At 35.6% G+C, this 13,750-nt stretch overlaps 2 protein-coding genes across 5 annotated transcripts in view; one reads left to right on the top strand and one right to left on the bottom strand.

Annotated features, from left to right (window-relative positions):
- LOC136864651 (lymphocyte antigen 75) overlaps positions 1 to 13,750 on the top strand; it is a 350,542-nt gene that overhangs the window by 212,270 nt on the left and 124,522 nt on the right. The window lies entirely within an intron of this gene.
- The window catches only part of Cpr (Cytochrome P450 reductase), a 576,566-nt gene continuing 563,491 nt past the window's right edge, over positions 676 to 13,750 (bottom strand). For all 4 annotated transcript variants that reach the window (XM_067141922.2, XM_067141924.2, XM_067141923.2 and 1 more), the window contains 3 exons: positions 4,699 to 4,805; positions 4,500 to 4,621; positions 676 to 4,417 (listed from right to left, as the gene is read on the bottom strand). In XM_067141922.2, coding sequence (XP_066998023.1) covers positions 4,273 to 4,417; positions 4,500 to 4,621; positions 4,699 to 4,805 — 374 coding nt within the window. In that variant the 3' untranslated portion in view covers positions 676 to 4,272. The remainder of the gene's footprint in view (positions 4,418 to 4,499; positions 4,622 to 4,698; positions 4,806 to 13,750) is intronic.

The raw sequence follows: 13,750 nt of genomic DNA, 5'->3' as shown, positions 1-13,750 counted from the left end.
CAGCAGTTGTTGAAAATGTCCAACTTTTGTATGCAAGCAAAAGCCACAGCAGCGCAGAAAGGTCTGGTAAACTAGGTGCAGTTCATCTTGGCTTAAACTGAGAGGATTGCTCCTGCACACTTTTGAGGTTTTTCACATTGCTTTTTATTATTGGAAATGGATCCTACTTCTGATCACTTCATAAACAACCAAACCACAGTACTTTTCAATGGTTAAGTAGCCTCTGGATAGAGTCTAAAAATTATGTAAGCATTTATCATATGACTTTCATTAGAAGATTTGCCCCAACAACAAATATTTCTTATCTCATTTACTGAGTTTTCACAGTAACATGCTTTATCTCTTCAGATACAAGTGCTGAACTGGCTGACAGCAAGTGGAAAATTTACCTTGTTTTATCTCAGGGAAGCTTCCATACCTGACATGGAGATCCCCAGTCTTTGGCTGTCTTTTGGGACTTCCTACAGCCTGTTAATTCCCTGGTGCATTGTGTATTATTAATATTAATAATAATAATAATAATAATAAGAATAAAAAAGATTTCATTCAGTTCTGGGCAAGTGATCTGATCAGCTCAGGTTTTACACAACAAGCATTACCTCATTTAAATTGAAATGCAACCAGAAATCTCAAAATTCATATTGAACAGGAGTATTTAAAGTTACATCTACATTATTGAAGAGATTAAACCTCAACCAGTTTTATTTTGTCTTGTAAAGAAATTTATGATCAAAAACAAACACATAAAATTCATAGAGAAGTACATAACTTACGTACAATGTTTGTGCCAACACATACCTCAGATTTTAAATTTTCTACATTGTGACTAAGACATGGTTAAGCACAAACTTATTATTGCTTTGTATGTCAATCATATCCACTTTCAATTTACAGCAGTTATTTGTGGTTTCAGAGTAAACCTCATTATATTGGGGATAAACCCTGCATTTTGTCCAGAATTTTCCCTCCATTAGTTAACAAAAGATGGAATGTTGCTGTTGGAAATAGTACGACTAGTGTAAGCAGACTGGAATGATAACTTCAAAGAAAGCATGTTTTTATATAACATTATCAACAAAATTGACTTGTGAAGTTCGGAACCTGTTTTCACTACCCTAGCTTGCTAAAAGCAAAATATTATTAGGCTATTTAAGAACAAAGAGGACATTAATCTCTCTTTTCTAGGAAATATGGAAAAACAAATTTCCATTTTACTTATACATATTATATACATTTATAGCCTAGACCATAGATCTTGGAATGTAGAATTTACAATGTATTTACAACTACATTTTTTTTTAAGAAATCTCTCAATTTTCCATTTATATACTATTTTCAAGGCAATCATCAACCATCTATGCCTTACTCACAAAGTAAGTAAGAAAAACAAAACTTTTAATTTTAGAATAAAATCTGGCACCTTGATTTCATTAACAATTTTTAAAATATGTTCAAATACCATATATAAGTTCACAAAAGGATCTCATTTTAAAACTGAATTTAGTATACATGACTTTAACAGTATAACAGTTTCCATTCTGAGATATTACTTGCATTAAAACACTGATATGTATTCATTGTTTTTGATGTTACTCAACAAGTACTTCATATGCAAATATGTTTGTGCTCATATATACTAACCATCACAACTAACTTCCATATGAACTGCATTAACTTTCAATTTAAAAAAAGTGACGATACAGTACTGAAGTACTTTATTGTGAATGACCATAACTCTTCCTTGCAGGTAGGAGTATCTTACCTAAAGTTTGAAAACCCTTCCCATGTGTGATGTAATGTCTCATCAAAGAACTTACTATTTACCAGAATGTACAGAAAATTTTATTGCTGAATATTTCTGGCTTGGAACAAAAATAACAATTCAAAGGGGGAGATGAAAGACAAGAACCTCAGACCACAACAACTCACAGATTCCATCTAAATTACCTCACCTGCCTTCACCATAGCCAGAACTTACAGTTCTTTTCCCTCTACATTTTCATCCATTTTAGTTGAATTTAAAGCCTTCACTTCACAGAGAGACTGATACAGGCAGTGATTCTTTTGAATTACAAAGACTATTCTAGACTCAGACATGTCAGCTTTCAAAAGTCAAAAATCAGGAGCTTTTTTGGAATATACAAACATGTAACGACACATCATTGATGACGTAACTTTGAAGAATATTTAACACATTATACTACTCAATTATGTTATTTCTCTTATTAATTAATTAATAAATTTATAAATACTTAACTATTGCATGTATTTTAAAAATAATGAAATACTGCATGTAATGTATTTGAGCTTTAAAACACATGACTCATCATTGTAACTGCCTTATACCTCTTCATAAATTTCTGAACTAGATTTATGCTCAAAGCACTGACCTTGTTGAATAGGTTTTAAGGTTTAATTTTTTTTCCAGAATTCCTTTTTGGGAAGATTTGATCTGAATTGAGTTTTCATCCTTGTATATATGCTTAAAAAAGCAGTCTCATAGTCAGCATTGCTATGTGGAAAAGATAAAGTAAAAATCATTACGTTACAGATTCTGTCATATTTATGAACACCACCTCTTGATTGCATCTGTCTTGCCAGTGCCCACTGAACATTAATTCTCTCCAGGTACTTAAAGAACAAGGAAAAACCTGGAATTTAAAAAAAATACGAATACAAAATCTGTTCTCAAAATCGGAAGGTAAGTCTCTGTGATCAGAAGAGAGGGAGGGAGGATCAAAAATGGGGAGTTTCCCGCTTAAATCGGGCGAGTTGGCCCGTCTGCAGACTGTATTTATTTTTTTTTTTTTGCTATTTGTTTTACGTCGCACCGACACAGATAGGTCTTTGGCGACGATGGGATAGGAAAGGCCTAGGAAGTGGAAGGAAGCGGCCGTGGCCTTAATTAAGGTACAGCCCCGGCATTTGCCTGGTGTGAAAATGGGAAACCACGGAAAACCATCTTCAGGACTGCCGACAGTGGGGCTCGAACCCACTATCTCCCGATTACTGGATACTGCCCGCACTTAAGCGACTGCAGCTATCGAGCTCGGTTGCAGACTGTATAGTGCAAACCAAGACCATTTTAAGGACTGACTTACCCAACAATAAACACCAAAAAACCTACAGCTGGACTAATTTGAAGATTCTTAATAACTCCTTGCCAACACTCATACATCATTTTTCCACTTGTAATATTCATAGAGAATTTTAAATTTCAAATATGGCAATAGATAAAATTTATTTAAATAATACAAATAATATTTCAAAACTAGCTCAGGTTTTAAGGACAGTCATTACTGAAATGCCTAGTGATGGATTATTCATATCAAGGCTTCATATTAAGGTTGGTAAATACTTGCTATAGAGGATCTTTTGATAATATATGATGATATATTATGCAAGTATAGTCCACAATAAGAATTAGAGCAAGATTCAAAACAGAGATGTACCCATACCACAGTGCAAACAATACAGTGAGAGAGAGAGACTTTAAACATGAGCAGCAAAAATGACTGGCAATTATTATTATTATTATTATTATTATTATTATTATTATTATTATTATTATCATCATCATCATCATAAAGAGCAGGAATATCAGTTATTCTCGAGTTACCAATATGCTTTCAGCTACATCTCATTGAGCAAGATTATTACCCGAAACTAGCAAACGAATCTATGATAAAATATTAAAGTTTGCATGAAGTACTTTTGAAAGTAATTATTAACTGGAACACAGGAAGTTATCAAAAAATGAAGTTATAGAATTATAGTCAAAATTTCAATCATAGTAGTACTACAGATCAATAGTGATGCAAACCCCCCCCCCCAATCTTCTACAGCATTGATCTGTATTTCAATAGTTTCAGTGTATCCCTACAACATTTTGTAAAGGAATCAAAATTAACCTAAATCATTTAGCCAGCTCTTCTGCATTATAAAAACATATAAATAGTGAAATTCAAAGTTTTGACAAGCAGTCTATGATATTCTGGTAAACTCATTTTTGATACTCATGGTACTGTCATATTCTTCATAGTACTGTAGTGTAGTAATAGAGCAGCAAACACTTCTTGAAACAACACATTAACACAGAAGTCTTTTATCAACCAATAAATGCGACATACTTCATATTGTGACCAACACTTGAGCCTACCTGGTCATCTTCAGCACAACAAAGTTCAATCAATCTAACAACAGTTTTTCACAAATCCTAGTAGTATTTATTTTTAACAGTTCTTTCAATTGAATGCTAAGACACTGTGTAATTCAGCTCCAGACATCAGCAGAGTATCTCTTCTGAGCTTCCATCTTCTTGACATATGCCAAAGCCTGGGATTCTGTCATCCCTCCCTTCTCTTGAACCACCTTGAGGACAATGTTATGGACATCCCTGGCCATGTTCCTAGCATCCCTACAAAAATGAAACATACCATGAGGTTCACAAGAAATCAATATTTTAAATGAAATTAGAAAAAAAAAGAAAATCCACTTACCCACAAACATAAAGATGACCATTGTTCTCACCAATAACTCTCCACACTTCATCCACATTTTGTTCCAGCAGATGTGTGACATAAACTTTGTTGGCCTGATCCCTTGAGAATGCTACATGCATCTGTGGAGTACCATTTCATGTTAGATAGTTACACTAACAAACATTCTGAAAATAATTACTTTCATTATGACACAAACCTTTAGCACACCCTTCTTGACATAGCCTTCCAGTTCATCTTCATAAATGAAATCCTCAGACTTCTTGCGACATCCAAAATATAGAATGGTATCGCCCACAGGTTTACCTGTGAAGTAACAAAATAGTTAAAAGATATGTCAGTCTTTTGCATTTTAAGCTGTGTCAAAACTGCCTTAACTAAAATGTTCTTCAGTTTATGTCAGATATTTCTAGGGCCACTGATGCCACCTTCGCTCAGTTTGGGTTTTGGTTGGAGTATAAGACCTTCCAAAAGCCACACAATTTTTTAGGTGAAAACTTCAGCCTGGGATCGACTGGAAATTATACCTCAGCAGTCCAGCTAAGCCACTGGGCCGATTATGTCCATCACAAAGAGTGTGGCTGAAGTTGTCCCAAAACCACAATGGGCAGAAGAAATGGAAATAAGAAAGTGGTAGTCCTAGTGCAATGATAACACTGCTGTGATGGTAATAAAGAGTTAGTGCTGATTCAAGAATAAATGAGAAAAATAACCAAACAATATATATATATATATATATATATATATATTTTACTATTTATTTTACATTGCACCAGCACAGATATATCTGATGGTCACAATGGGATAGGAAAGGGTCAGGACTGTGAAGGACGAGACTGTGGCCTTAATTATTAAAGGAACAGCATCTGTATTTGCCTGGTGAGAAAATGGGAAACAGAAAACCATCTTCAGGGCTGCCAACTGTGGGGTTTGAACCCACCATTTTCTGAATGCAAGCTGGCAGCTGTGTGAACCAAACCTTGTAGCCACTCGCTTGGTTAAGTGATATTTGAATCAGTCATTTCAGAAAAGACTCAATTACATGAATCCTAATTTTTCAGGAGAAAAAATAATTTATTGTCTGAACAATTAGTCACATTAATTTTAATGTATTATGTTTCTTGGATGGAGTCTGCCTGGATATAAGTACTGGCAATGTGCAATAAGCATATTAACTCATTATGTTAATTTAACTAGGTGTAAATGAGCTCTTTTTTAAATGACCGTAGTGAAAATTTACATAAATCAACATCAAGGTTGTGAAAAGTTTATAAAATAGAAACATTACATTATTAATAGTTTTACTATTCAGAGCATAATATTCTAGCAACTATTTTTTTCCACGGAATCCCAGACCACTATCCACATTTTTTTGATATGCAACATTTACATTAGGATATATATTACTCATATATGCCACTAGTGAACATTTAAAAAAAGTTATAAAATAAATCAAAGATTGAACCACCCATCAATAATCAATTAAAAAAAACAGTGATTAAAACCAGAAGAAGAGGGATATGCGTGCAAGTCAGTCAGCGCATTGTTGATGTTTGTGGCTTGTCAAGTATGAATGCGAGTCGACTAGAACAACCTGCATACATACAAATAGCAGTGCTTCGCGGTCAAAACGCAAGAAAATGTCACGCAAAACTCTACAATCTGTTGGAGGTTGTACTCTGTTGTACAGAAGTGTTGCAAGACAGGTAGCAGCTTTCCAGGGTGGACGAGCAGGAAATGCCGATAAACCTTGTATGGGTCACACCAGGACTGTTCGTACCAATGTTTCTTGTGCTGTGATAGAGAATGACGGGTGATCGTCTCTACATGAGCTTTTTTTTCAAATTGTTTTACGTTGCACAGACACAGATAGGTCTTATGGCAATGATGGGACAGGAATGTGCTGGGAGTGGGAAGGATGCGGCCATTGCCTTAAGGTACATTGCCCAGTGTGAAAATGGGAAACCATGGAAAACCATCTTCAGGGCTGCCGACGGCGGGGTTCGAACCCACTATCTCCCGAATACTGGATACTTGCCGCACTTAACCGACTGCAGCTATCGAGCTCGGTTACTTGAGTTGGCAACAGAAACAGGTATTGACAAGACAACTGTACATAAAACTTTACGACACTATCTGTAGACATGCAAAATTGCTGCGAAATGGGTGCCATTTGCATTAACAGGACAACATAAGTGGACACGTTACAAAACGTGTGGTGTGAACCTGGAGTGATATAAACATGAAGGAGACATCATGTTGAACAGGATTATTCCCACTGAAAAAACCTCGGTCAGGGTTTATGAACCCAAGCTTAAACGTCAGTCTGCTGAATGGAGTCATCCAGGATCGCTGTGAAAACAAAGTCTGTCAAAATCTATCTCTGATGAAGTTAATTGTCATTTTAGCGTATGACATTCGAGGAATTATTTCATTTTGTCCCCCATGGCCAGACTGTTAATGCAGCTTACTACAATGCTTATCTGCAGAATAACCTATGTCGTACCATCAGGAATAAACATCACAAGTTGTTGGACAGTTTACGTACTAGCGAAGCTCCCTACTTCCCCGATCTGTCACCGTGGAATTTTGATTTGATACCAAAATTGACAGCTCTACTGCGTGGGAGACACTTTGATACACGAGAAGATGCAGTCAACGCAGTGCGATGTGAGATTGGCAGATTGGACAATGGAGCAGCTGATGGTATTGGTTGTCTTCCTCATTGTTGGCAGAGAACAGTCGATTGCCTTGGAGATAACTCTGAAGGATCTTAATGTGTTCAAAGTGTGTTATGTGCATGCAAATTATTGTTCTCAACATTTTGACATTCGATAACATTTTCTTAATTTTACTCTTCTCCCTTGTCTGCAATACTTCCTGAGAAACTCATGCAACAGACATGGTTGGTAAAGTACATTATGCATTTTCAAAATGTTTAATGAAATATTTGTATAGTAAAGCATTTGTCTAAAATAAAATAGTTGCCATGACTTAGTAAGTGCAAATATAAGTGAAAATCAATAGGACATTAGGGTATGAGCAATAAAGATGGAAAGATCCTTTTTCAGCCATCATTGTATGTTATGGTAGTAGGCCATGCAAGAATTTATCTGTAAAAGCTTTCATGTTATTCAGGGATATAACTAATCAATTTAGACAAGTTTTATTCTCTTGGCACTGAGAGGAATTGGGTCAGTATATGTACAGTGGTCAGGAAGTTTCACAGCTGACAATGCAGGTATTCACAGCTCTAAAGTTGTACTAAACCTCCAAAGTAGGTTTTTAATTTGCAATGATTTCAACATATTCCTTTACAGAATATATACGATTATATTTTAGGGTGCATCTTTTCACAAGGCCAAAATATCTGTCACATGCTTTAAACAGATGCCCTCCAACAGGGAAGAAGCAAGATATTCTGTCAATAGTTGGCTTTCAGCCAATACTGTACAAATTCTAATCATAGAGTGGCTCTATTTTAACCTGTAGTGAAGTACACAAATTACATAGTGAAGTACACTACACACTGAATCCACCTTGGCTACACTTCAATTTTGCACCACAATTATCGTTACACAAGTATACAAAAACAGCTCACTCCATCTTTACTTTTCCTGCTGCCTTTCTCCCTCGACAAATTCAGTTATCTTTGGTTTTTAGTTCAGTCCAAGTCCACTAGGGGCGGCCTACAAACCTATACAATCATCTGAGTACAGATGAAGTTCTCTTGCTTTCTCAGAAAATGAAATGGCGTATGGCTTTTAGTGCCGGGAGTGTCTAAGGAAAAGTTTGGCTCACCAGATGCAGGTATTTTGATTTGACGCTTGTAGGCAACCTGCACGTCGTGATGAGGATGAAATGATGAAGACGACACATATATCCACCGCCCGTGCCAGCAGAATTAACCATTATGGTTCAAATTCCCTACCCTACCGGGAATCGAACCCAGGACCGCTATGACCAAAGGCCAGCATGCTAACCATTTAGCCATGGAGCCGGAACAAGATATTTAATGTATTTCAGGATGAATGTACAAACATCATTAGCTTCCTTTTCTCCTTTGTGTTAATATACTTATGTGTATTCAGGTTATGGATATGAATATTGAAGACATGCCCATAATTGCTGTAGATAAACATTCTTTTATAGGGATGCAGGGTAGAGGTAAATTCTGCATGAAGTCGAAATCTAGTGCAATAATCGTATCATTTTTCAGACATGATTTTTAGCTTTCGTTCATTTTGCAAAAAGTACTTCCCGGCTCGGCGCTTATGCACCATGAGTTCTGCGGCAAATACTTTTCTTCTACAATCATTTAATGTGGGGCTATTAAATTTTCACTTGATGCTGTTCTTTACATGTTATGCATGTGCGTATCTGAGGCTGTCCAAAAAACAGGTTAAAGTTTTCATTGAAATATTTCAAGTAGTACGTATGCTACACTTTACTTGGAGGGTATTCTTCAAGAACCATGAAATGCCATTCATTTTTCTAACATTCAGTCTTGCATCTGAACAGTGGTATTCTCTGCACTTCACAGGAAAAGAAATGTGTTAAGTTTATATTCATCTCCAGGAAGAGCTCAATTCTTGTTGCCAATGCCTCGTGCTTAAGCAGTGCCTTGATTTTCCTCACTCCCTTGTCACTAACCCCAAACAAATTGAGGAAAGCAGTCTTAAACTTCTTGCCTTGTTTCATTAGGCTTAATGCAATACTTAAAAGAATATCTTTGCAGTTTGGAGGCACTCTAACACCTTTCTCTCGATGCTTCACCTTAGAAACTTCAACAGGGATTGGAGTAACATGTCCTGCACCTCTTTCGTTTGCATATGGTTCAAAGTATCCAACAAAATTCCACTTCACAGTTTTGTTCAATAGAGAGAAACATTGTTGTCTGCACCTGATAATTAGAAAGGTAGTCAAATTTAGCAATAGTTTGTGTATGAGGAGGCCTACTTCATCTGTGTATGCAATCTACATTCAAGTAATACTTTTGGTTTTTTATACATTATTACATTGAGTACCTTACCCGCAACTATCCTCAGAACACTTGGCTGGTATCACTTTTCCAGCATAATATACATGTTGCAAACCACCTACTTTACTTCGTTTTATCACCTCACTTTTATATGTTGTTTTATTAGTCACTCCTTTCTTCATCCTCTTCTTTGCAGCAATGGATGTATTGCTTATCGACGAGTCCATTTTGCCAAATATCAAAACGAAAACAAGTCCCTGGTAGTGTTGGGTACTACGAATATGTGAAATGTCCAGAGGTGCCAAACTTTAAAGTGGGTTATCAGTAATCCCGCTATAAATTCCCCACCTCTCCCAATAAAAATAGAGTCAAATCCAAAGCATGCCCCTGCCCTCTCAATAATGACACCCCCTTTGCCCTTCACGACAGCAATCTACTGAAATGAAATGGCGTATGGCTTTTAGTGCCGGGAGTGTCCGAGGACAAGTTCGGCTCACCAGATGTAGGTCTTTTGATTTGACGCCCATAGGCGACCTGCGCGCCATGATGAGAAAGAAATGATGATGAAGACGACACATACACCCAGCCCCTGTGCCAGCGAAATTAACCAATTATGGTTAAAATTCCCGATCGTGCCAGGAAACGAACCCGGGACCCCTGTGACCAAAGGCCAGCATGCTAACCATTTAGCCATGCAGCCGGACAGCAATCTACAATTTGCGCATTACTGTCTTCTCAACGATAAGTGATTCTAGTGTATATGTGCTTAATGTAGGCCTGAATTCTGTTTATTTTTTCCTAACAACACTGAGAACTTTCTGTGGGAGAGTTACTGTGAGGTACACTTAATACTGCAAACACAACATTATGTAAGGTTTTATACTTCACCTGTCTACTTTCATTTTTAAGCTCTGCAATGTTACCCGAGTTTACATAAATTTTAGATACATGTATAATATATTCAGGGAATGTATCACACTGGTAAACTGCAAATTCCCATTTAAATTTGTCATGTTCACTTTCCTTGACCAAACTTGGGAATCTTAGAATAAAATATTCGAAGGATGAATATGAAACCTTCATTCTATGAAAGATGTCTACAACTTCGGCATGATGAAGAAATTCATCATCAAGGGGAAATTTCCTGATAATGTAATTGCAAGCTGTCATTTGAATATCTCTTACAGAACTATAAAACATCAGCAGCCAAAGAAAATGGCATTTTTGGCAAAATCTCACATATTTCCTTTTTTGTTCAGATATCAGGTATTGAACTAAAGCAGAGGTTTTAGTTCATACATAACCATTTTTCTGTGATAGTTCAGAATCAAGGAACGTTGCTCTAAATAAATTTCCTGCGTGACCCAAAGCAGATCACAGGATATTATGCTCCAAAAGAAATTATGTGAACAGAAACTCTGCATTTATCACTGCAGTCTCATTATTTTTTTTACAAGGAATGATGAAACAGACTTTTTTTGTAATTTTGATTTCTCGTATGTGTTATGATTTTTGGATTCAATGTGCCCTCTGCAATCATCTCTTCCACCATGGGTCACAGAAAAATCACAAGAAGACATGCTGCAGAACATATGGTTTTCACTACCATGTGAAGCAAGCAGGCATAGACATTTCTTTGTGTAACTGTCTAGATATTTTTGTAACACTGGCACTGCTGTCTGATTAGAAGTAGATCCAATAAGATAATTGCTCCGCTTCATTTTACAAAACCAATTACTTCTTTTAGAATCTAAGACAGCAATACAATAATTAGAATTGTAATGCATCCTTAACAGTAACACCAAGTTTCATATAAAATCTCCTTTTTAATTACATCTAAACAGTCATTAAAAATAGACTATTGACCTTCAGACAAAATATAAAACCTTTTAAACATTCTGTCATGAGAGATCTTAACATTCAAGGTCCTCACATTGAATCCCAGCATAGTTTTCCTTGTTTACAGATTGTTTACAAAAACTTATATGTTTGCATTTCTAAACAAAGACTCTTCTTTCAAGACATCGAACTGTCCCGTGTTTGAAGTACTTGATAGGCCATTTTCTCTAACACAGGAGATGTGCAATAATATTTGCAATTAGAACTCGATTTGCAGGGCAATACTCTGTGATGGGACATATCTTGCGCAAAGAAGATTTTGTCTGCATTTTATCATGCTTTCTCCATGCTAGACGATCCTTGACTTCATCGAGAACCAGCCAAAGTTTTGTCCATGCCTGGGTTCATGTGAATGTTTTCTCTCTGTTCTTAAAAATATGACACCAAGGCTACGGCCGGGACTGACCGACGGAAAAACATTTTATCACTTTGCGTCAATCATACAATTTTTATTTAACGTCAAAAATTTCATTATTGGTCTGTATTGAAATGAGATTTACAGTCAAAGATAAGGGTAGGATTTTCCACCTGTTCAATACTATAAAAAAATGTGAAATAATTAAAATGTCACATTTTTTTGTCATTTCAGGTACCAGTTTCGGCATTGTATATGCCATCATCAGGCTAGGATGAAGTAACAAGGACATTCAGCTAGTTACATTAGAATATTTACAATATATGTATGTACAAACATAAACCTTCTAAAATACCTTGTAATTTACAATTGCGTTATATCATAAAACATTTGGAAAGTTGAAAAACAAATACCTCCTAAATAGCTCCTTATAAAGTTCCAGAAAAGACATAAAATGTTCTATATACAGTTCTGTTCATTTCTATCTCCTAGCATTGTTAAATGCTTGTAACTGTGCATAAAATTAACAGTAGCACCAAATTTCATATAAAATCTCCTTTTTGATTATATCTAAGCAGTTGTTAAAAATAGACTATTGACCTTCGGACAAAACATAAAACCTTTTAAACATTCTGTCATGAGAGATCTTAACAAGCATACACTATCAGCTAATTTTGTTCTAGAATATTGATGTACAATATAAATGGGTAGAAGACCATTTTGTTGCCCAATTTTTGTAAAAAAACAGTTTCTCATGGATTATGATCAATGAGCCATCATATATTGGTTGGATTGTTTAGTATCCAATTAAAAACTTTCATGGCATATATCTTGCATGGAGTTTACTGAAATAGCTTGACTTAGTACTGTGTACAATAGTTTTAAACCTATATTTCAGTATTATATTTAATAATGTGAGGTGAACTTGAGGCCGTAAGTTGACCGGCGAGATTTCGTAAAAAAAAACAACAATGTTTTCAGGTGGATAAACGTAACTCTGGAAAGATCTCGAATCAAACGGACCTAAAAGAAGAATTTCGAACTTTATGTCAGTATGACAAAATGTACAGAACTGTATATATAATATTTTATGTCTTTTCTAGAACTTTATAAAGAGCTATTTAGGAGGTATTTGTTTTCCCAAATGTTTTATGATGTTTTATGATATAACGCAATTGTAAATTACAAGGTATTTTAGAAGGTTTATGTTTGTACATACATATATTATAAATATTCTAATGTAGCTAGCTGAATGTCCTTGTTACTTCATCCTAGGCTGATGATGGCATATACAATGCCGAAACCGGTACCTAAAAATGACAATAAAAATGTGACGTTTTAATTATTTCACTTCTTTTTTTTTTTTGTATTGAACAGGTGGAAAATCCTACCCTTATCTTTGACTGTAAATCTCGTTTCAATACGGACCAATAATGAAATTTTTGACGTTAAATAGGATGGCCTACCAGTCAAAGAATAAAGCTCATCTTTATATGAGCTTACGTGTCAAGATAGGAAAGTTGGGCAAGGACATCAAATTTATTAAGAAGTGCATCATAAATAATTTGACTCCAAATTTTTTTTAAAAACAATAAAGGGAATGTTTTACCGCATCGGAGAAAAGTACATCTTAAAACCAACAAACTTTGGCTCCAAAATGAGCTTAAGTTTTACATAAGAAAAAAATCATTTCTTAATAATCGCCTGTATGAAACCCATCTCGAAGTCATCATGATGTTGTCAACGGCACAATGGAATATCTTTCAAGATAAAGTTCAAGACAGGTTAACCACCCTTCTCTCTCAGAAGCAACACACCTTAGAAATAAATTTCAAGTTCTTTTCAATAAAGCCAATGCAGACAACAAGCTGCTCAGAAATTCACATAATACACAAACCCAACACTTATCCAAATTCCACCCGCCTTTTATTAATCTGTCCAAAACTGACAAAGAAGAAATTGATATCCTATCGAAAGGACCCAAATATAATTGGCCCAATTACAACATAGCAAACA

The sequence above is a fragment of the Anabrus simplex genome, chromosome 2 (assembly GCF_040414725.1).
Source record: "Anabrus simplex isolate iqAnaSimp1 chromosome 2, ASM4041472v1, whole genome shotgun sequence".
Lineage (NCBI taxonomy): Eukaryota > Metazoa > Arthropoda > Insecta > Orthoptera > Tettigoniidae > Anabrus > Anabrus simplex.
This window is presented reverse-complemented; position numbering and strand designations above follow the sequence as displayed.